Genomic DNA, 24656 nt, shown 5'->3' on the forward strand with positions numbered 1-24656 from the left:
CTCGCCTTGTTTTGCGGCCACGGCGCAGGGCTGTTCTGGGAGCCACAACAATGCCATGATGTTTTGGAGACAGGAAGCCCCAAGCTGGCCCCGAATGAAGGACTTCCTGTGTTTAAAGTTGCAGGAATATCCGCCGTCCAGCCCAGTTCAAATGCAAACACCCCGACTAGGGAGGACGAATGGCTAATTCAGACCAGCTGGACGCTGCAGGCTGGAACTGAGGTTAAAATGAAAAGAATTCTTAGGAACTTGGGCCATACGTGAAGACTATACAGGCAGTGCCATTGTTAGTAAGGATACAATCGCTATAAATTCTCTGCTTCCAACTCTGTTTCGGTCAGAAGTGAGTGGAACTGGATGAGGACTAAGACTTGTCAATATCAGATGCTTTTTCTACTGACTGAATTTGAAAAGAGCAGTGCTCTTTAAAAAAAATCAGAAGCCATACAAGGGTTTATTTTGTTTGTTGATGAAATCATACAGTTTATATGTCTACAACTATGTGGCTGTTAGCCTGTGAGGAGAAAGCTGTTACTCTTAGAGCTTCTCCCAGAATGGTTTCAAAGTGCGACCAGGACTTTCTGGAGGGCAGATCCAACTGGTGGTTTGGGGTTATGAACATGTAAAAGGACTTAACTTATGCAGAATGCGTTTTTGTGGCACTCGCAAAAAACTTTTAAAGGGTTGATGGTTCATTTTGATTGAAAAAGTATGGGTAAGCCACTCAGCCGGCCAGACTGTTTGAGGCAGAACCCCACCTGCCTGGGGAAAGGAGAGGATGAGGACGGCTATATAGAGGATTGCTATGTTCCGCAGCGGTCCATATATGACACCATGAGGATAAATGAACAAATTGACCAGGGGTCAAAGCTTAATCAGACTTCAAAAAGCACCATGGAAAAGGTGGAAGGAAGTACTATCTCCAGCAATGGTACCTTAGGAGCCGCATCTAATGTCTTTGAACCTCGAGCACCAGAAGGCAAAAAGCTGGATGAAAGAATAATATTTGATGCATTAAAGCTAAGCAGTGATATGCAGAAGTCAGCACCTGTGCCTCCCAGAAGGCGGCCAAATGCAGACCGCAAAGACAATGTTAACAGGAGGTCCTGGAAGTCCTTCATGCCACCTAATTTTCCAGAATTTGCAGAAAGGATGGAAGCTTCTCTCAGTGAGGTTTCAGAGGCTGGCGCTTCAAATCCTTCCTTGCAAGAGAAGAAAGAATCCAGTTCTGCATTAACAGAAAGTTCTGGTCATTTGGACTCCAGGGACCGTCCGTCAGAGTCAGTGACTCTGGAACATGTATCCAAATCCATAGGTATTCCAGAAGTGCAGGATGCAAAAAATTCAAGTAGAGACTGCCACGATTTTAGATTGCAGCAGCACAGTGAGAGCTCTCCTCATGAATTCCAACCTCTGGAATCAGAAACTGCAGCAGTAAGTGGTAACACCGATGTAATGCAGGAACACAGATTCTCAAGTGCAACCTGGCCCAGAGCCATGAAAAGTTTGGCTAAGGGAGGCTTCAGTGAGAAGCAGCACCCCCTTGGGGAGACAGCTTGCACTGTAGAAATGCCACCTCTCTCCCCTTGTTTGAGCGAAGAGCTGTTGGATCCAGAATTGCATATTCTCATAACCCCCAGCCTGAGAGAAAAAACAGAATCTGAACTCAAGTTTGAAGAGGATGAGCGATGGATCATGATGGAGGCTGAGGAGGAAAACAGGCTCTCCGAGAGGGGGAAGACTCTTCTAGTGGCAGATGACAAAAGGAACAGCCTGGCAGATATTTTTGAAGAAGGAGAACAAACAAACAGTGTAGCAGTGATGGAGGGCGGCGCGGATGGCTCAGCCGCCGCCCCGGGGCCGCTTGACCACCTCGCTCTTGGTCAGGTTGGTCAGGTTCGTCATTCGGATGACTCACAACCCACTGAGGACCAGCTGACTTCAGTTCTCCAGGACACACCACCTGATCACAGTTGGGTCCTCACAGGTGAGAGCACTGTTGGCGAGCTGAAAGAAAGCACTGCTCAGGGACGCCCCGGTCTTGCTGCAGGCTTGGCGTGCCCTCTTGGTGCTGTCGAGTCGGAGCAGCTCTCGGACACAGATTCAGTGCAGATGTTTCTTGAACTTGAAAAGGAGTGTCTGTGCGAAGAAGAAGTGACTCCTTTAGTTGAGCTGGAGAGTCAGGCCTCTTCTGACGGGCTGGCCCCATCTCAAGACACAGAAAATTCACTTGTAGTCAGTCATTTTCCAGAGGCTGTCTTAGAAAAGGAACATGCTGGCCTTTTAAATGCAAGGGCAGAGGACGATGGTATTGGGTTGGATTGTGACCTTCTTGATGCCCTGGATGCTTCTCAGGTGCCTCTGGAACTTACTGCCCACTCCGATGCTGCTGTGAGGGACGCTCTGACTGTTAGTGAGGAGTCTGAAAAAGTGCCTTTTAGCCCCGACGCTGCAGGGGAATTTATGCTCAGACACCCAATTGATCTGGAGTCACCGGGAAAACTGGACCCAGGAGAACTGTCTGACCCTGATTGTAGGGCTTCTCGTGAAAAAAATGTATCAGGCTTCGAAGCCGAGCTGGCCAAAGAAAATGGCGATTTGTCCCAGGTAGAGTGCAGTGTCAAAGAGTGTGTTGAGAGGGTCCCCCTCAGTTCTGCTTTTAGCGATGAGCTAATAGATGTTACCTCAGGATCTGAAGTAGAGGTGTTAGCCAGTGATTCACCTTTACCAACAGATGAGATTCACGTGGAGAGTGAGGAAGGGGATATTAATCAAGAACACAACAGTTTGACTTCCCTGGGAAACGTGGACTTCTGTGATTCGTCCACAGGAAAAGTCTGTCATGAGGACGGTGAGCCACACGATCTGGGTTCCGAAGCGCAGCTCTTAGAGGACGGGGTCCCCAAACACTTTCATAGAGACTTCCCAGAGCAGGTCTTCCCGGGTCTCCGGAGGACGTCCCCGGAATCAGAGAGCCTGAGTGTGGGCCTGCTGGTTGGAGGGCTGACGCGTAGCAGGGATGGCGTGGACGCTGTGGATGACACGGAGCCCAAGCTGAGTGTGGCCTCATCAGAGGGAGGGGAGACAGAAATGAGGGATGCAGAGTCACTCCTAAGTGAGGAGCACATTCCCAGGGCTGCTAGTACAGAGCCCGTTTCCGAGGAACACAAACCCACCCCACAGAAGCCTGCCCCCACGGCTGCAGGGCCTGCCTTCCAGGGTGATGCTCCGGCCGCCGCAGTGGCCGCCCCAGAGGGAACTACAGCTGCTGCCACCCTGCCCTCCCCAGCGGAGGGCGCGCCCCTCGCCTCGGGGGCCACCACAGAGACTCTTGTCCCAGCTGCTTCGGTGGTCGCCACAGAGGAGGTGATCCCAGGAGCAGCAGTTTCAGCCCCACAAGGGGCTGCTGACGTGGCAGCTCCTGAGGGGACTGCTCCCGCCGCTGCAGTGCCCACCCCAGGGGCTGACACCCGAGAAGGGCCTGCCACTCCAGCCTCTGCCATGCCCGCAACAGAGGAACCTGACACCCCAGCAGTTAGCGAGTCCAGCCCGGAGGAACCTGCTGCTAAAGCTGCTACAGGACCGGCCCCAGAGAAGCCTTCAAGCCCAGCTGTGGCCGTGCCCGCCCCAGAGGACCCAGCCTCCCCGGCCACTGCAGTGCCTGCCACGGAAGAAGATGGCTCTGCTCTTGCGCCCTTGCTCGGAGACACCGCTGCCCGCCCTGACGCAGCGCCTGTCTCAGGAGGAGGAGCTCCCGTGCTCCAGGAGCCTTCCCCCACTGCCATGTGGGGGAAGGAGGACCTTGATTCTCCAGGTTTGGGAATAAACGAGGTGACTGGCACAGTGCTGCCTGGGAAAGTGCCTCTGGCTGCAACTGAGGGATTAGATTCAGATGAGGTAATTGTTGCTCTTTTTGTTGGGGAAGGATCTGGAGATGAAAGTGAGATTTGCAAATTCTCTGGCTTGCTGGTGATTAAAAAGGGCACAGATTGTCCTTTCTCCGCTTTTCTTTGCAGACCCCTGAGCTATTCAGGTCTCTCTGTTGAGTTCATGAGTGAAAATAGGTCTTTCTTTCATCAGGTGAAAACTTTATTGTTTGTACTTTATTTTACTCAGATCGGCCAAGTCCAAGGAAAATGGTAATGTAAATAGTTGTTGGCTTACATTTTAAAAAAGACTTTTCATACACACACACACACACCACACACACACACACACACAAGGGTGACTCTGCTTTTGAAATTTGCAGTGAGCATGTTCTTTCCTAAAGCAAGCGGCTGTATACTGACCAGTAAGTCAGCACTCATGTAAAACTTGGCCAGGTAGAGACCCTAGTGACTTAGAGAGACCTGCTACTTAATTGTTCTGGGCAAGTTAGAAAGCCTGAGGCCTCCAGTTTGCTCATTTGTTAAGTTGGGAGAGCCATGGAGATTGTGAGAATAAAGTGAGGTGACCCACTTGAAGCACCGTGTGCAGGAGATCTCAAGCACTCAGTACCTTTCCCCTTCCCCTTTCACATACACACGCTGGTTAGTTGAAAGACTACACCAAGGCAGGTTGGGTGAAAGAATATATAGATGTGTGAATGATAGCTCCTTGTTGAAAAGCTATGCTTCTTAAAACAGGAAAGCATAATTGCATGAAAATGGAGGTGTTTTAGTCATCTTGTCAGACTTTGTATCCTGGAGCAAGTACTTTCCTTTCTTGAATCTCTTATTCCGTTATAAGATTAAGGAAAGTGGGCTAACTGTCCTCTTGGGTGTCTCTTACTCCAGGATGCTATGAGATTATTAACGTGACAGAGCAGGCTGTCTTAGCAAACCATTGAGCACTTGTGGTCAGAGGAATTTGAGATCAGCAGCTTTCCACAGTTCACTGGTCAGTGGGAAAGAGTGAAGAAGTCAGAAGTGTGCTCTAATTCAGTATAATTAGGGATTGCTTAGTGCAGAGGTGTTTTTGATTTTACACCATCCCTGGAAACCCAAAACAGTGGGTTCTTCATAGCAGATACTAACTGACTAAGTGGATGAAGTCATCCAACTCTGGAATATCCGTGGGTGCCATGAGAAAATAGGGTTTTCCTCATCCATCCTCGCAGAGCCTTTCAGGGCAGCTTGTGGCCCGTGCGCTGATGAGGCACGCAGCCACCAGCAGCGAGGTGTCTCTCTGGTTGCAGGCTGTAAGCTCTTCCCATTTAGCTGAGTGTTGCCCTGGTGTCCTTTGGCCACTGGTAAGGAGTGAAGAAGTTAGGTTTGCTGTCACCTTGGGCTTCATCAATTTTCTATAATGTAGTGCCCATCAAATTGGAGTGTAGCACTTTCGGATTAATGAATTTGAGTCAGTTTTCTGAGTTTCTCTGAACTCGGGATTGATACAGAGATGCCAGTAATCTGTTCAAAGTTACTAGCATTCTTGACTGTACAGAGTATTTCTAAGTTAAAACCCTACAGCAATAATCAGTGAAATAAGGAATTACATTAATAGGGAGTCATTTAAATCTGCATAAAAGAAAAAAAACTCAGAGAAACCCTTCCTGTCGGTCTCTGGGATTTCTGTTTCCCATCTACAGAATGAGTAGATGGGGCTAGGCAATCTCTAAGCGTCTTTCAGCCACAGAAGGTGGTCATTTTATGAAATGTTGCCTGGTACAGATGATAGGAAAATAGTAACCCAGTAGCAGGGATCCCCATCTTTGAGGTGTGGTTATTTGATGGAATGTGTGGAAGCAAGAAGATGCCTGAATCTGTGTGCAAAAGGAGAACTCTAAACCATATCCATAGCCAGAACTACTAGTTGATAAAAATGTAGAGAAGCTATTTTAAAAACATTTATTGAAACAGAACTATATCACTATAGAAATAACACAAGTAATATAGATTTCACTAAATTGGTAAAAGTTGAGAACAAGTTTTTCCAAGATGAGATGTATAATTTCAGTTTTTTAAAGTGGGTATTTAGAGGGTTTTCATATAGAAACACGTAGACCTGCATAAGCCATCATACCTGAAATGTGATCTAGAATGAACTTCTTTATGCTTCAGATCCTGTGTGTGTGTGTGCACATACATGTGTAAATATGCACATGGTTAAATAGATACAGACTCTCTAATAGCAGTAACAAGGTTTGGAAGGAGAAGCAAAATGCCAGAACTTGTCCACTATTTGCAAGAAAACTGCAATAACTTTACCTCTTTTTTATAGATTTTATCAATCTTATTTCTAGCTGTTAACATGAAAAAAGTCTTGTGTAATACAGGAATTCTATAAAATTTAAATTTACCAAGTCTTTTTAACCAAAAATTGGGGATACACATAATTTCTCTTCAGTATTTCAGTGCTCAGCTGATCACAGAACCTTCAAGGGTTTGTTCGCTTCCCTCACACACGCCCATGCAAGAACACGCTCACTCGCAGAGTGTTTACTGTGCACCTACTCTGTCCTGGGAGTCGGACCCCGTGCCCTTGTGGAACTTAAATTGTAATGGAAAGGCAGATGTTAAGCACAAATTATACAAATGTATATTCAAATTATGGGTAAATGGTGTAAGAAAGGCTATGCTAAGAAATAATAGAGGGATTTGATTTAAACTATGGTAAGGGAGAAAAAAGTTTTAAATACAACCTGAGGGATAGGCCCTCCCTGGTGGCGCAGTGGGTTAAAGCACCACAGTGAGGAGCTAAAAGCCACTTCTGCATGAGTTCGATTCCCGCCTACCCCGGAGGTGACCACATGGCACGGCAGACCTGCCCGCTGCTCCCCTTAGCAGCTGCTCCCCTCAGTAGTGTACTTCGTTGATCTGCCTGTCCTGCTCCCCACTCTGTCTCTGGTGAAGCCTCTCGCCACACCTGAGCCTCTGGACTGTATCCCAGTTCTGTATGCAAAAATAAATAAATCTTTAAAAAAAAAAAAAACCTGAGGGATAAAGAGATGTTTCTTAAGGAAAAGGCCAGGGAAAGCATTTCAGATAAAGGAAGGAAAAGCTGGGAAGAGCTTGGCCTGTTAAAACTATAAGAAAGCCTCTTGGCTCTGACCGTAGGGGTTGGGTGGTGGGTGGTGGGCATGGACGGGTGCGGGTGCTTGTGCTTTGACTATATCTGGGGTGGTAGAAAGGCAGGGACTGAGAAAGAGGCCCTTAGAAAAAACTACTGAAAGTCTAAATTAAAGATTAATCTCAGCTTAAAGCTAGAGACAATCAGTCCATATTGATAGTAAACATTATTTGGGATGTATAAATCTCATTATTAGCCTGTATTATAGTTGACATGGAAAACAGTGGTTTGTTAACATTTTTTTAAAAATCACACTGGTTTCTATGATTAGAATGGATTGTGTGGGATTGAGGACAGAGCAGAGGCTGATAGGTGCTGCAGTGTCCAGTGGCTTGGACTGGAGACACGGAGGTGCGTTTGGAGACAGCTGGTTGCATTCAAGGTATATCCTAGAGGTGGAACCAACGAGCCCTGCGTATATCATGTTGGGAGTAAGAGAGAGCTGTCAAGGAGTATGTCTAGATTGTCATCTGTACAACTGAGTGGATCAGGGAGTGAGGATAGTGGTACATTCTTGATTTAGGGGAGAACAGATTTGGGGGAGGGGGTGGCCAGAGGTATTGTTCAGTTTTGGAATGGCCAGGCTCAGGTTGATTCATTTGTATGGCAATATTAAGAAAGTAGTTGAATATACAGCTCTGAAACTTAGGTGAGAGGGATAGATTTTGGAGTCGTAAGCATTTATAATGCTTAATATTCAGAGCCCTGAGAATGGATGGAATTGTCTAGGGAGAAAGGATAGAATGAGAAAAAGACCCAAGACTGACATCTTTCCCTCCTCTCTGTCCTCAACACTTACTTAGAGGGAGACACATAAAAGTGTTTGTCAGGATGAAAATGTTTTAAAAAGTTCTTTGAGAAGTTTTCTGTTTTGTATCCCTGTTTAAAATAATTTACTAGTGCACTGCTCCAGGAAATGTCAACTGTGGTCAGCCCATTTTTACTAACAGTGTGAACTACTAAGAAGAAGGAATTTTAATGTAGCTAAAAGCACTGGTTTTACCATACAACTCTGAGACTTGAGACAAGGGAGCAAAGAGGGTTTGTTTGTTTTCAGACTTTAACATTCTGTCCACTTATTCAAAACAAATAACAGTGTTTATTTAAAGGTGCTTTCATATGTTTCTAAACTTCTGGCAAAAATGACATAAATGCTTATTCCTAATCAACTTAACCGCTAGTGTGGGGGTGACAGTCAAGGGAAGGGCTCTCTCCTCCTGTAGAAAAGGTCATGAGCAAGGCAAGTCCGTTTTTTTTAAAGATTTATTTATTTATGAATACAAGAACTGGAGTACAGGCCAGAGGTACAGGGCCTGAGAGGATTCACTAGAGACAGAGTGGGGAGCAGAAAAGAACAGGCACATTAACTGAAATACTCTTGCTGAGGGGAGCAAGAGGCAAGACAGGAGAGGTCTGCTGCACCGTGGGGGTCAGCTCACTGGCCGGAGATCCAGCCCGTGCTATAGTGATTGGAGGTGGCTTCATAACACTGCACTTTAACCCCTTGCGCCACCAGGGAGGGCCCAAATCAAAAATATTTTTTGAAGAATTATGTCTATTGTATGAAAGAGACCCTTAGACTGCTTGGGTCTTTTCTTCTTCTCTGTTACTTACAGCACTGTCCAGCCAAGATGCACACACCATATCTGTGTTGTCCAGTACAGGAAGTACCAGCCAGAGACTTGAACACATGAAGTGTGGCTGGTGTGACCAAGGCACTAAATGTTCAGTTAACCTAAACAGCTGCATGCATCTGGCCACATATTGGACAGCATAGAAAGAATTTACGCTTAGTCTCAGTATGAGACAGACTTGCTTACAGGGTTACGAGGAGACTTGCCTCATGGACCTCCTCCATACCTGTGGCTTTCTGTTTGCATTTGTTGCCTTTTTATCCCTTATCCCATTCGTCACAAGCAACGTAGCACATGAGAGGGGTATTCTCCCTCTGCTCCGACTTTTCTACAGTGAACATGACTTTAATACAAAATAGAACCATCCTGCTTGCTGTCTCTGCAACATACTGTTAGGGAAATAGTCACTTTAAGCTGAACGGCCTGGTGGCGTTGCCTGGCGAGATCTGTGCTGGAGCACACTGGTGATCCCTGTGTGGCCTTCCTTCGTAGTGGCCTTCCTCTCCCTGTGACTTGCTTCTCTCACCATTGACATCCTTCCTAGAATCAGTTTCCTAATACTTACGTGATCTCTGGCCTCATCTAGGCCCCCAACACCCATACTTTTATTTTTGTCTTTTCCTTTGGCCTTAATTGACTCACCTGTCCTGCTGAATGAAACAATAGGGACTTTTATGGAAGAAAAAAGGAGCCAGATCAGTAGGCAGTCGGTTATGGCCGACTTTATCTGATAACCGAGATAAATCTGCTTTTCTGTCATACCAATAGCATGGCAACAGTACTATGTGACCTCTTGTTTCCTGTTTAAAAATTTCTAAATATCTAATTTTTTTTTAAAAAAATATCACACAAGCCGCTATGATTAGTGTGGATTGTATGAGATCTATAGGTTTAACTAGAGTGGGAAGAAACACACATCGCTCATTACATTTGTTCACAGTGTTTTATAGTTCCATGTCTTTTGGTGAATGTGGATATAAAATGTCACGATATTTAAAACGTGTATATTTGCATTTTACTCAGTAGGTGTCCAAAATTTTAAGGACATTCCCCAATAATATTGGCCTGTTTCCTTGTGTAATCAGAGGAATACTATTTCAAGATTATTGACTGTGTGTGGTCTGTGGCCTTGAGCAGAATGGAGTTAACCGGCCACAGGGGATTATGCTATGAGGTTGACAATCGTTGTTTTGGTTTTTTCCTTCCCCCAAGCCATGAGGTTGCTGGGTTTTTGTTTTTGTTTTTGCTTTTTTCCACATTGGTAATATGCTTTGACTAATTGAGTTTCTAATTCTGTCTGGGAGGAGCGCAACATTTATCAGTGGTCACTTAGAACTATTCCCCAAAGCATTTTTAATTTTAGTCATTCGGTATCATTCCTCCCTTGTGGGATCGAAAAACATCACGTTCACTTCTACAGTGTCTTGAAATTGATCCTCCTTCATTTTCTATAACTTTCTGCATTAGCAATTAAACAAGCAGGGCCCTCCCTGGTGGCGCAGAGGGGTAAGGCTCAGCACCCACGTGGTGCGGCAGACCTCTCGCCTCTCTGCCCGCTGCGCCCCTCAGCCGCGTATTTCAGTCATTCTGCCTGTTTTGTTCCCCACTCTGTCTCTGGTGCATCCTCTCACTCCCGCGTGCCTCTGGCCTGTATCCCAGCCCTTATATACATAAATAAATATTTTTTAAAAAAATTAAACAAGCAGATCAAAATAAAAACAAGCCATGACTCATGGGTTAAGGGCCTCAATAGCAGCACTGGTCTCCGAAACTGCCTGCCCCCGGAGGATGCTGACATGTGTTTCCTTAATACTTCCTGTACAGTTGACTTGCTGTTTCTTTTTATTTCCAACCTTCCCTTATTAAATCATAAATCTCCTACGGAAACTAGTCACCTTGCAGTATACAGGGCCTAATTGCCTTTAGATTAAATCTTATTTTGGCTTGCAATTCTCTAGATGTTTCAGAAAGAACAGGTGGATCCTCTTCAGATGAAATTGCAGCAGGTGAATGGACTTGGCCAGGGATTGATTCAGAGTGCCGGGAAAAACTGTGATGTGCAGGGTCTGGAACATGACATGGAAGAGATCAACACCCGATGGAACACTCTGAATAAAAAGGTGAGCGGCCAGGGACTAAGGCGGCCCAGGGAACCGAGGGGCTGGGAAGGAGACATCGCTTAGCACAAGATTCCCTGGAACTGAGCACAAATACGGTTGCAGCCTGTAGTGACTGGAAGGGGTCAGTGGTGACCGTAACAGCCCTCTCCTTGCTCATAATGCGCCTCCGTGTCGGTTGCAGGTTGCACAAAGGATCGCACAACTGCAGGAGGCTTTGTTGCATTGTGGGAAGTTTCAGGATGCCTTGGAGCCGCTGCTCAGCTGGCTGGCAGACACCGAGGAGCTCATAGCCAATCAGAAACCTCCATCTGCTGAGTATAAAGTGGTGAAAGCACAGATCCAGGAACAGAAGGTAAGTGAGAATGTTGGGACAGTGAACTGTAACAGCCGTAGGGAGCGGCAGACAACACATTTGCTTATAGTTTAAAAAGCACATTTAGGAGCTGTAGTCGAAGACTAACCTACTTTGTGTGATCCTGAAAAGGAAGGCTGCCTTTGCTTTGCATCATCTTCCTTTTTAATCTGCTAGTTCAACTGGACATGTATTGAACTGAATAGAGTTCCTTTTTCATACATCCTATTTCAGTGTTGCAGTCACAGCTTTAAGAGGTTTTTTGTACCTTCAGGGGCAGCAGAGTTTTAAGTAATTTTGTACAGCAACTCCGTTTTTCATATAACGTTGACGATGAAGCAGATCCGTTTGGGGCCACTGTGTGGGGTTTGCACATCCTCCCGTGTCTGCGCAGGCTTTCTCTGATACTCTGGTTTCCTCCTGCACCCCAGGGATGTGCATGTTAGATTAATTGACGTGCCTAAATTGTGAGTGTGTGTGTGCACGTGTGTACACACAAGCCCCTCGATGAAGGGGTCACCTGTCTGTAGTTGGCCCTGGGCACCTGGGAGGCTTAACCCATACAAGACTGAACTGGAGTAAATGCTTTGGGAATGAATGAATACAACATGGTTGAATATTCCAAGAGTTTTGGGTCTTTTTAAAGAAGTTTGATAATGTTTTTGTATTGAGAAACATGCCGTAGGATCTTAACCCTTGTTTCTATCAATTAGCCTGTGGTAGAAGTGGGCTTGTCTTGCCTAAAGCCGCAGCCTCCCAGCCTGAGGACAGGGGGGACTTACAGTTTACCGCATGCAAGGCCTTTCTTGTCTGTTGGTCCGAGAGCCATGGCAGGATGCTTTGCTCTTGGTTCCCAGTGAGTTAGTTCCCTGTTAGTCCCATAGTGACAGTCACTGCTCCCCTTAAAAAAAACTTAAGTTGATGTGGGTGATGAGAACTATGCTATATCTTATCTTTTGCCTCAAGAATGAGCAGAACCTTCTGTTATTCAGTTAAACTGAATATGGTGGGGTAGGGGTTCTTGTTAGCTTTTTTCTTCCTTATTTTAGATTTTTTTAATGACCCCATGTTATTTTCATTCCCTTTAAATGTGTACAATAGTTACTCCAGCGGCTCCTAGATGATCGAAAGGCCACTGTGGACATGCTTCAAGCAGAAGGAGGTAGGATAGCCCAGTCTGCAGAGCTGGCTGATAGAGAGAAAATCACCGGGCAGCTGGAGAGTCTTGAAAGTAGATGGACTGGACTGCTCAACAAGGCAGCGGCCAGGTAAGGCCAGAGGGCCGTGGAGGAGTGGGTCAGAGAAGGTTGTCTTCTTGCTCGCTTGGCTTCACAGAGGTGCTCTCAAAGCCTCTGGTTGACTCATAGGGTGCTGTGGAAGGTGTCTTTTGGCTTCATCTGCAGATGTCTTCAGGTGATGCTCAGGCCAGAGTCACTCAGGTTGTGCGGCTCAGCTGCTCGGCATCTCTGAGAACCAGCAGACTCGTTTCTCTGCTCTTCTGCTACGGCAGAGTCATGGTTCCCAGCAGCAGGCGCCACATTCACAGTCCAGCCAAGCTAGCTTCTGAGTTTCTAGAACAGATTTTCCCCCTTCGTGTTTATAAATAAAGCTTTTGATACTTGGACTTGAGATTTATCATATTTTCTGTTAGCTTATCCTAATATTGGATTTTTTATTTATTTATTTATTTATTTATTTATTGCATCTGAATAAACAAACCCCAGACCTGTTGTTCTGTTGATGTTTGACTATATGGGCCTTCAAAAGATGGGTGGGCCTTGTTCAGAAGCAGCTGGAAGACAGGTGCCCTGCTTCTGACGGACGCTCTGGCTCTTTCCCAGCTGTGTTGCCTCAGTGTCAGTTTTGCCCACAGATGTGTTTGCTTCTAACTTACACTGTCCCCGTTTTTAAGAAGAAATGTTAGCTAGTCAGAAATTAGTGTGAGAAAAGTAAAATAGATCAGTTATCATTGATTTTGTTTTCCCCCAGTTTTCTAAGTAGCGAAGTGAAGTGTTGAAACAGCTCTTTCCACTCTCTCTAGTTAGTGGGTAAAACAAAAATAAGAAAAATTAACCCATTTTTATTTCCAAGTTGTATTGTTACTTTTTCTTCTTTGTCCAGTTCTACTAGTAGTGCCACTCCAGTCACCTCAAGTTGTCTGTTGTCTTTCTCATCTGTCCAGTTCTCTAGCTCCCACTGCTGCCTCAGTCCATAACGCAGGAACGCCCCTGGGGCTAGCTGAGGCAGCTTCCTAACCAGCACCTACTGCCGCTTGCTGCCCCTGGCCTGCCCCCTACTCCTGTGCCAGGCCTCCCATCATGCTGCAGGTGAACGTCTTCAAAGTATGTCTCTGATAACTTTTTCCGGGCTTAGAGACATTTATTGACTCCTGGTTGCCTGTAAAATAAAATCTAAGTACTTTAGCCCACATTGAAGTCCTCTACTATTTTATCCTGATCTACCTTTCTTAGTTTCCATTCCATATGTTACAGGTGATGTAAGCCGCATTCTGTTGAGTATTTCCCGCATTCTGTTGAGTATTTCTGTCAGTGTCCAGCTCTATGTCTTTGCTAATAGTATTGCATCGTCTTTGAAATACTTTTGCCCATCTCCCCCCCTTCTGTGAAGCTTTATCCCCCAAGCACGGAATATTATTATACTAGATTTAAGATTTCAAGTGAACTATAAAGTCTACAGTTCTTCTGGCTTTCAGTTTGTTGGCAAATTCAGCTTGTCTGAGGTCATTTTTTGCCTTAAATCTGGATTTGCAATTATGTTCTGGGAGCTAAAATTACTAGAAGCCTGAGTCGGTTTGGGGAGCTTTGGAGGGAGCGTTAGTTTGCAGCCTGCCTTTGTTCTCCAAAGAGCTCCCTTGCCTTACTCACTAGTGAGGAGCAGTGACAGAGCAGAATGAAGACTGGTGATGTTTTTTGCCTCCTTTAGACATCATTTTGGTCACATGCTCAGGTGGTACATGCACTACATTCCATAAGGGAAAGAGAACAAGGTCTGGGTCTGATCCTCACTGTACTGTTCAACTCACTGAGTGACTTGGACAGATCTTCCTTTAACTTTTCAGGGTTGGTTTTCTCTTTGGTAATAACTGGACAATTATTTTACCTACCTTACAAGTTTTTGACAGGGTCAAGGTAATACTCAGGAAAGTTTTAAAACAGCAAGTGCAGTCTGTGCATGTTTTTGTTTCTCTTGATTGAAAGTGTACCTGGTGATGACTGGCCTGTCCTGAGTGCAGTACTGTCACCAGCCTAAATGAGCCTTGTTGCCTGAGCAGCTCTTTGTGTATATTTGTATAGGCAAAAACAGCTGGAAGATATCCTGATTCTGGCCAAGCAATTCCATGAGACAGCTGAGCCTATTTCTGACTTCTTATCCGTCACAGAGAAAAAGCTTGCTAACTCAGAACCAGTCGGCACTCAGACTGCTAAAATACAGCAGCAGATCATTCGACACAAGGTAGGAAGTAGTTATGGTAAATAAAAACACAGAACTGGAATTAGAAGACTGCCTACAGCATTCTGGAAGGCGTGTTTTGGATTTTTTTTTTTAAGATTAATGTAAAACAATATCAAACTATTAATTGGAAAAGTCGTATTTTTGACGTAAAAATAGAAACCAGTGAATAGGCCATCATCAGAAAGCATAACTTCAGTTCTCAGTTTTTGAATTATGTTTGCCCTTTTCCGTACATGAACTTTTTGTATTATGATTTAATTTGTTATATCATTTGTTGTTCATTGTTTCATGTTTACTTTTCATTTATTTGGTTTCTGTTACTCATTTTTTCCATCTGGATTTCCAGGCTCTGGAGGAAGAAATAGAAAGCCATGCAGCAGATGTGCACCAGGCAGTCAAAATTGGGCAGTCCCTCTCCTCCCTGACGTGTTCTGCAGAACAGGGGGTGCTGGCTGAAAAGCTAGACTCATTGCAGGCTCGGTACAGTGAGATTCAAGACCGGTGCTGTCGGAAAGCAGCCCTGCTTGAGCAAGCACTGTCCAATGCTAGGCTCTTCGGGGAGGATGAGGTGGAGGTGCTCAACTGGCTGGCTGAGGTTGAGGACAAGCTGAGTTCAGTGTTCGTAAAGGATTACAGACAGGATGTCCTGCAGAAGCAGCACGCTGGCCACCTGGTATTCATGGTTTCCCTTCTCCTTGGTTATGTTACTCTTTTCGTTTCTGTTTCTCTTCATTTTGCTTTTGATCCCAAGCATTTCAGCTTTATAAGTACGTAGCTGTAGACTTGGTGCTAAGGACTAAGCTCTCTTTTGATGAATTCTTTTTTGGAAATTCTTGTATTTAACAAACTGAATCTGTAGTTTCTAGAAGATGATTTGGAATGTAGTCAGGTGCCACATCAGTCCCTCATGCTCAGCATCATTTTAGCTGATGTGTCGCTAAATTCCCTTCCCAGCAGATTTATGAAAGAGAATGAACTTTAAGACCAGACGCCTGAAAACCATATGCCTGAATAGTGCCCAGAGTCTGATCATATAGCTGTGACTTTTTTAATATTTCTGGAATTTATGTGCTCAAATTCCAAGGATACTGTGTCATCTCAGTTTTGCCCTTTTCATTTCATTATTAAGAAATTTCTTTGGGGTGGAAAAAACGTGAATGTCACGTGTGCATCGCTAAAAGCCAACGTGTGTGTGCTGCGTTACATTGAGTTCACCTCAGGCTTCGTTTCTCTCCTTGACCTTTCAGTCAGTCATTTCTTGCTAACATTCTTCACTTAAACTTTTTGTCTTTTATTTGTTCTGAACATAGTAGACATTTCTGCTGCATTCTCCCTTTCTTAAATTCAGGTTTGGTACTAGTAGATTATCAAACTTATTTAATCCTAAATTTCTTTATCATCCAGCATATATAGTCTATATAATTATTTTGAGTAATGGGGTAACTAGAGAGATAATGAAAGAATCAAATAGCTGATGTTTACATTAAACTGATATTCTCTTTATATTAAATTTGGTCTGCTAAAGGTCTCACTTTCCTTTCCCGTTGTTTTGTCATGGTTTGGGGAGTAATGTTACTCTTTCCTTTCAGGCTTTGAATGAAGAGATTATTAATAGAAAGAAGAATGTAGATCAAGCTATTAAAAATGGGCAGGCGCTTCTGAAACAAACCACAGGTACTTTGAACATGCATCTCTTAGCTCCTCTGTGGTCACACAGGCAGTCACATACCCAGGAAAATAAGCACCTGGCTTTCGCCTCTTTTTGTCTAGAGGAGACACTTAGCAGTCACTTACTGTGTTCCTGCTGGCTAGGGTTCCCATTACCTTCTATATTCTTTTAAGACTAAAAGACGGCCCCTTCCTGGTGGTGCAGCAGGTTAAAGCACAGCACTGTGAAGCAATGTGCAGCCACTGCAGCTTGAGTTCTATTCCTAGGCAGGGAGCTGACCCACATGGCGCAGCAGAGATCTCTCCTGTCGCTTCCAATGCTCCCCTCACCTGTGTATTTAAGTTGATCTGCCTGCCCTGCTCCCCACTCTGTCTCTGGTGAATCCTTTCACACACACCCCCAACACCTCTGGCCTGTACCCCAGTTCCTATATGCATAGGTAAATATATCTTCAAAAAAAAAGAAAGAAAACTAAAAGATTTTGTTACCTCAGATCTGGTTACAGGTAATGATTTCCCTTGCCCTCCAACTTGTCAAACACCAGCATTCATTAAACAGTGCTGAGAATATCTAGAAATCCCCACAGTCAAATTCAGGTCTTAATAATTTCAAAAGTAACTTTTATCGAGGGAAGGGCTTATTTTATTTCCCACCTGCTGTTACTGTGGGAAGCTTAGTGAAATCACTACCTCAGGAAGAGGCCATCTATAGAATTTTAAGCTCTTGAAGAGGTGGGTTAGAGTGACCCCTCATCGCCAAAAGGGGATCCCACTTGTCCTCTTAAACATTACTAATTAGTGTTGACTCCCACAGGTGAGGAGGTGTTGCTTATCCAAGAGAAACTGGATGGAATAAAGACCCGCTATGCAGACATTACAGTCACCAGCTCCAAGGCCCTCAGAACTTTAGAGCAAGCCCGGCAGCTGGCCACCAAGTTCCAGTCTACCTATGAGGAACTGACCACATGGCTGAGGGAAGTAGAGGAGGAACTGGCAGCCAGCGGAGGGCAGTCTCCCACAGGGGAGCAAATACCCCAGTTTCAACAAAGACAGAAGGTGGGTTGTCATCTCACACTGTAAAAGGGAAAAGAAAACCTTTCCTCTTACAATCTCTAAAGTTCAGATTCTTTAATCCATCACCAGCCAGCTCTACCTTAAATCTAAATTAAAATTGTCTGTCTGTCTCCTTTCTTGTTTACTCGTGGACAGGAAGATCTGATATAAGGATTTGATAAGAGCACTTGTTGTGGTCTGAAAAAGAAAGAAGATTGAATCCCAAATCCCTAGGAAGTTTGCTTCTTATGTAACATTTTACAGTTGACTCTTGTGTTTAATTTTCTGAGGAGTGTTCCATGATTGTATTTGAGGTTCCTGCAGGATCTAGTGCAGTTCTACATGCACAAAAATGTGCAAAGTACTTAAGTTAAGGATCTATGGTTCAAGCATGATTTGCCATTTATATTGAAATGAGAAAAGGGAAATCAGCACCGTTTGTTTTGTCCAGAGGTAGACTGGCTCAAGAAGTCTTGCAGACACCTCTGAATAAGGTGCAAGTAAGCTTTAAAGCCAGGCTGTGGAATGACTGAACACTCTGGACAGGAGAAAACTACCTGAAGGAAGGAGGTCAGGGCCCTGCTGGGATGTGTGGTGGAGAGAGCGCTTTCTACCCAGCACAGCTGCTGACGTGCTTAATTTAGCAAAGTATGGCCTGAAAACTTTTTTCCTCTCCTTGTAGGAATTGAAGAAGGAGGTCATGGAGCACCGGCTAGTGTTGGACACAGTGAATGAGGTGAGCCGTGCCCTCCTAGAGCTGGTGCCCTGGAGAGCCAGAGAAGGGCTGGATAAACTTGTGTCCGATGCCAATGAGCAGTACAAGCTTATCAGTGACACTGTTGGACAAAGGGTGGATGAAATTGATGCTGCTATTCAGAGATCACAACAGGTAATGTTTATAACACCTCTGCATTCTTATTTTAGTCAGCAGGGGCACAAAATGATGGGGTACAAAATTACGACCCACTTAAATACAGCAATGAGATTAAGCTAAACCTGAGGCAACAAATTACTTCCGCGATGGGAAGTTTTGGTAGAGATCCGAGAATGAATCTAGATTTGACCGGAAACACTGTCCCCTTTGCGTGGAGGCGAACTTGGAGAAGACTCTGCGTGGGCCGTCATCTTCGCTTGTGCCCTAGGAGGTGCATAGATAGGAGTGGGGGTGGATGATATCTAGACCCCAAAGGCTCAAAGGCATCACAGTCTTAGTTTGATATAATCAACTGTTTCAACATTAGATGGGAGAGGGAGAAGGGAACCCCGCGCTATAATTTACTATCAAATATGCTAACCAGAATAGCAGAGACATCCAAAATAGAATGATCCTAGTAAACACAGGTGTCATATTTCCCTCAGTCATTTTTTCCTTCCTGCTATTTTGAAAAACAAGTTTATTTGCTTTTCTTTAAAGCTGGATACTCACCACTAATGTGCCATAGCACAAAAGTAAATTCGTAAGACATTGTTCCTTGGGTTCATTGTGATAAATAAATGCTTTCTGAACACACAGAAGTTTGCTCTGACCCCCAAATACATCCCTAAAGTGTCTTCATTTGATATTCCTAATCTTGGCCAATATTTCAATATGAAATTCCCCATGCTTGGAAGAAGCTGACTTCTCCCTTTAAATATTAATGTTTATTGAAGAGGAAGCAATAAAAGAATGGGGGACATTCATTAAACAGCAGTCACTTAGAATAAGTTTTTAGTTTTTCTTTGTTATTGCATAACTGTTTAAAGGTTTGGTGTTCTTCCAAAGGTCTTAGGCTTCTTCAGCTGAGTTAGTAGTTCTAAGTTAACTTGACTCAGCTCTCTGTTCTCATGTTAAATTCTAAACATATGATTAAAACTACTACTGGTTAATATCTAGAAGGAGAGTTGATGCAGACAACCTCACTAAAGCACTCTGATAGAAGTATATCTTTTTTCCATTGTTCCTTCTACTTGGAAGCCCACTGACTGGATTCTGTGACTTCTTTCTAAAAATTAAAATGGGGTCAAGTCATATTTGTTCAAAAAGTATACTCTGCATCTCGATTTGTGATTTTGTGAAATTCTTACTATTTTGTCTTTGTGAGATAAAAACTGACTACTGAAAATATAGGTCTTTCTATGTTGATAAACTGTAGTTCTAAGCAAGAGAACCTAGGCTTTAAGTAACCTGTACATTATTCTTCAATCTCTTAGTATGAGCAAGCTGCCGATGCAGAACTAGCTTGGGTGGCTGAAACAAAACGAAAACTGATGGCCCTGGGCCCAATTCGCCTAGAGCAGGATCAGACGACAGCTCAGCTGCAGGTACAGAAGGTGAGTGGAACGCATAGATGCTGTGTCCTGAGCTGAATGTGATGTCATCAGAAGCGCAGACTCAGGAAGAGAGAGTTGTCTAGTGGAATAATGCAATGTCATGGTAATGGATAGAGGTTATTTTACAAATATTTGTTTAGGAGAAGGAAGGGATGTTTTTGCTCTATGAAGCATGGCTGGGAGAGGGGAAGGGAGCTCATCAATGCAGGCAGAAAATAGCTAGCAATTTTCTGGATGGTTGTTAGGAGGTAAGATAGTTTTGTGAGCTGCTAAATGGCAAGCATTGAAGATGTGTGGCTAGACAGTGTCAAACTTTAAAAGAACAATTATTGATGTGATTGTTAAAATGTGGAATTTGTCATAGGTTATCTGTTCACTGACATAGTTACCATGTCCCTTTACTTATTAACTCCTTTATTTTTTAAAGGCCTTCTCCATTGATATCATTCGACATAAGGATTCCATGGATGAACTCTTCAGTCATCGTGGTGAAATCTTTGGCACATGTGGAGAAGAGCAGAAAGCCCTATTACAGGTGAATTACATTCATTTACTCACCATCTTGTTCTTGATCCTGGTGAATTATATTAGAAGTACAGTTGTGCCGAGATGATTTAAGTTTTTTTTTTTTTTCTTTGTTACTGGTGGTGATCTCAAGTTCATCTTGATGTTCTGGGGAATTCAGACTTCTTACCATGCTGTGTTCACAAGTATCTAATAAGCCATGTGATGTATTGAAAAAATGCCTTCTTTGTAACAGAAATTGATCTGTATTTTCAGTCCATAGGCGTGATCTTTGAGTTACCTTTCAGGGTAGCTGTGTTAGATTTTTCAGAACCACAAGCAGATTTAATTCCTTCTTTAGATCCATCTAAAAGATTATACACATTTCTAGAAGGGATTATAAGGGAAAGTTAGTTTATAAATCAATCCTATTTGTTTTTTATAATGGGTGTGGTTCAACCACTATTTCCTAAGAAATCTTTTTATTGAGTTGTCAGAAAGTCATGAAATATTTTCTGTTTTTCAAGCAAAAATGACTTTCCTGACAACCCACTATACCAAGTTACTCATCTTACGTATATGGGGATTATTAACATATCTCACATACTGTATGGCTTTATTAGACAGAATTTTGTAGACATTTTTATAAAAGGAAAAGACAAGTGAAACTGATGGGCAGGGACTCCACTAAAGCTTCTGATTTTTTTCAGTCTTAAGCCAATTCGTTATCATACAGTATCACTAAAAAGTTGCAGTTTTACTATCTTGTGCTATTTTGCTGTCTTTGAAACTGTTTTCATACTTCAAAGCCTTTTTATACAGGTTTTTTTGTAAGATTCAATAAGATTGCCAGTGATTTTTATTCTCTTTATTCCTATTAATCCACCTAACAGTTCAGTGTATATTCCTTTAAATTTCTTTAAAATGTGGGTACCTGTGTTTTTTATCAAAAGACAGTTCAGGCAGCAAACCCTAGGAATATGACTGCAGCACTGTGGCCAGTAGAAGGGAGGGGTGAGGGACCAGCACGGCAAGAGGGGCCCCGAGCTCCGTGGCGAGGGTCTGTGGGTGCTTTGGTGGCGAGCGGGTGGTGTATGTCTGACGAAGTATGCAATCATTCCCCTAAAAGCGACACAGTGTTGTGGACCAGTGTTACTTTAATTAATTAATGGTTCATAATAATAACACTAACTTTTTGTTATTCAAAGGAAAAGACAGAGTCTCTAATACAGCAATATGAAGCTGTTAGTCTCCTGAATTCAGAGCGCTATGCACGCCTCGAGCGAGCGCAGGTCTTGGTGAACCAGTTCTGGGAGACGTACGAGGAGCTCAGCCCTTGGATTGAGGAGACTCGGGCCCTGATAGCTCAGCTGCCTCCGCCTGCCATTGACCATGAGCAGCTCAGGCAGCAGCAGGAGGAGATGAGGGTAAGCAGCATGCCAAGGTTGATTTTATTACAGAACTAAAAATGGGGTCCACAGTTTACTCAAAAACAGCATATTTATTAGAACTTGCCGGAGGTAAGTTTATGTTCTGAAGTTGATTCTTAATCATTTAGCACTTATCTGCACATTAAAAATGCATGCGGATTATTTCCTCTGTCCTTTAATAGAGATCCATTAAAGAGTAAAATTATGGGTGCTGTCAGTAACCTAGATGTTACAGAAATGAACAATAAGCAAGCAACAGTCAAGGGAATTTAAACTTTCCAGGGACTTGGGGGTGTGGTTGGGTGGGGGTGTGGTTGGGTGGTGCTGTCAGAAAGCAATTTGCTGAAGTCACTCAAGTCGAAAGGGAAATTTGTAGACATTTCAACTAGTGCTGTTTCCAGTAGAGGTACTTTTTAAATGTTAACTTTATTGTGACTCACAGCTTACGGTTATTCCTATATCTGTATTCCTGTGGGTAGAAGGATATAAACTGGAAGTAGCCAGCAGTAAAGTCAAGGAGTTCAGATACACTGCTGTTTGTATTATGCCTTGTGCCACTTGGGGGCTCTCGGCCTGGCAAGAGAGACATAGTAAACCGCGGAAGTTATAGTACAGTGGATACAAGTACTTATGGGTACAGTTGAGGATGGGAGAAAATTGAACTGGAGGAGAGTAAAGGAGTGTGGCAAGGCTTCCTGGGTGATGGAATAGCTGAACTGGGTTTGAAAATTAAAGAACTATTTTGTGTCAGAGTCCAAGACTTGAATGTTTTTCTTTTTCCCCATAAATGTTGAGGTGCTAGGACTTGCTGTTATTAACAGTTCACATTGTTCCTTTCAAAGTTGGTATGAACTCTGATGAAGTACTTAAGCAAATGCTGGTATAAAAATGCTCATTTATTTTAATTCATCTTTCTTTACAAAGCAACTAAGGGAATCCATTGCTGAACACAAACCTCATATTGATAAGCTGTTAAAGATAGGCCCACAACTAAAGGAATTAAACCCTGAAGAGGGGGAAATGGTGGAAGAAAAATACCAGAAAGCAGAAAATATGTATGCCCAAATAAAAGAGGAGGTGCGCCAGCGGGCCCTGGCTCTGGATGAAGCTGTTTCCCAGTCAGCTCAGGTATGTGTCTTAAACTCTTACAAACCTTCAGCTATCCTCTGGCCTAAGCAAGAGGCCTCTGTGCTCAGGAGTGTCTAGGGTAGCGTGCCAATGGCACACAGTCTGAAGACTTGGGACCTTGGCCTGTCTTCATTTTATACCAGGGAACGTTGGTATAATACACTGGAAGAGGGTAAAGTATGTCTTGGCAGATACATGTTGTCTGCAGGTCCTTTCCTTGTAAACTTTATATTGTGTGGATCCTTTAGCAGGGAGGATTTTGGGTTAAGTCCTCTTTCAGATTCAAAAGGAAACAAATGCTTCAAGAAAAGTTAGGTTCCTGCTGGGCATATTACTTTAGAGATTTAGAAGACTGCACGTTAATTTTCTTACTCAAGTAAAGCCGGCTAACTCCCAGTTCAGAGAAAGAAGCTTGAGTAGGGAGAAGAGACAGAGCCATAAGCCAGCAGTGGAGTTTAAAGCATGTAACTACATACTTTTCAACTAATATATTGTTAGTGGTACATTTGTCATGTCTGGGTATTTTATTCCTATGTTTAGTCAGTACTCTTGGTTAACATTTGTACTTACTCGAGTTTTCCTCCCTTCCTCCCCACACCGCCCCATCTCTCACTCACATTGTGGAATGTGTTACTTTGTGTTGTTGCTGCCTGCTCCTGTCTTCCCCACATCGTCACATTTCATTGTTGTGTTGACCGCGCCCACCATTACAGATTACGGAGGTAAGGTGCCCACCCCCATTGGGATTAGGGGGTGTCTGTGAAGCTGAGCATGGAGACTGTCGCCACTGAGGAAACTGGCCTTTAGTAGACCAAACTCTGCTAGTGCAGTTAACTGTGCCAGTTGTGAGGGAGCAGTGGGCATTGGTCTTGTTAAGGAGATCCCACCACGCCATCCGTTATGATGTACATAAAGTGGACAGTCTTACACTAAGTAATGACCCAGAGTTGGTTTTAGCTCACTTTCTTAAGGGAGCAAACTTACCTTTGTTTGTTCCCTTTTCTCCCCTCTCTGCTTCAAGTTGTAAAGGAAAGCTTTATAATTACGGTCATGTTACTTAGCGTACGAAAAAAATGGGAAGGTGATTGTTCTTTTAGAAATTAATGAGGGTAGATTTGGCGTCCTTAAGTACCTTCCATCATGCCAGCACTTCTTTCTCACTTCTGCATTCAGGTTTTGAAAACTCCGTGTCACGTAGCACCTTGAGTTCCCATCCGTTTGTACAGTTGGTGGAGGGCCTCTACCCTGTTGGTCTAATCTGTTGCATGCAACTGTCGTCCGAGATGTGGACACACTGACTCATCAGTTTCATAGTCTTGTCCCTTTCTGTCACATTAGTTGGAATAGAAGTAGTATTGAGGCAGCACTAATGGTTTGAATTGATTTTTGGAGTATTAATAAATACATTTTTGGTTTCTGCAAATAGACACATACCTTCTTTTTCTGATGGGCCAGCTCTGATGTACTATGCCCAAGACAGTTTCTTAGCAAAGCTCAGCACTTGACAGGCACCAGGCTAGGCTGAGCACAGGCTGTCCTGAACAATGGGGGTAAATCTGTACCTCGGTCTTAGACCCTAGCAGGTCCCCCAGACTGTGACGCAGTACCACTGTGATGACTGACAGGTGCGCTTTTGTTTAGTTCCATGATAAAATCGAGCCCATGTTGGAAACTCTGGAGAATCTTTCCTCTCGCCTGCGTATGCCACCACTGATCCCCGCTGAAGTGGACAAGATCAGAGAGTGTATTAGTGACAACAAGAGTGCCACTGTGGAGCTGGAAAAGCTGCAGCCTTCCTTCGAGGCCTTGAAGCGCCGGGGAGAAGAGCTTATCGGGAGATCTCAGGGAGCTGACAAGGATCTGGCTGCAAAAGGTGCTTGATGGATCTAGTTTCGGTTGTTTTTTGTTTGTTTGTTTGTTTGTTTGTTTGTTT

General features: G+C 43.9%; 1 protein-coding gene across 1 annotated transcript in view; it reads left to right on the plus strand.

The window, feature by feature from the left end:
* Positions 1-24656, plus strand: part of MACF1 (microtubule-actin crosslinking factor 1) — a 297509-nt gene that overhangs the window by 238592 nt on the left and 34261 nt on the right. The window contains exons 54-67 of the mRNA XM_004678829.2: positions 10643-10804; positions 10986-11156; positions 12258-12424; positions 14471-14630; positions 14977-15303; positions 16220-16304; positions 17113-17354; positions 18034-18240; positions 19542-19661; positions 20089-20196; positions 21374-21592; positions 22520-22723; positions 23437-23445; positions 24365-24596. Coding sequence (XP_004678886.1) covers positions 10643-10804; positions 10986-11156; positions 12258-12424; positions 14471-14630; positions 14977-15303; positions 16220-16304; positions 17113-17354; positions 18034-18240; positions 19542-19661; positions 20089-20196; positions 21374-21592; positions 22520-22723; positions 23437-23445; positions 24365-24596 — 2413 coding nt within the window. The remainder of the gene's footprint in view (positions 1-10642; positions 10805-10985; positions 11157-12257; positions 12425-14470; positions 14631-14976; positions 15304-16219; positions 16305-17112; positions 17355-18033; positions 18241-19541; positions 19662-20088; positions 20197-21373; positions 21593-22519; positions 22724-23436; positions 23446-24364; positions 24597-24656) is intronic.

This window comes from Condylura cristata, unplaced genomic scaffold, assembly GCF_000260355.1.
Source record: "Condylura cristata isolate star-nosed mole 26May11 unplaced genomic scaffold, ConCri1.0 scaffold00008, whole genome shotgun sequence".
In the NCBI taxonomy this organism is placed as follows: domain Eukaryota; kingdom Metazoa; phylum Chordata; class Mammalia; order Eulipotyphla; family Talpidae; genus Condylura; species Condylura cristata.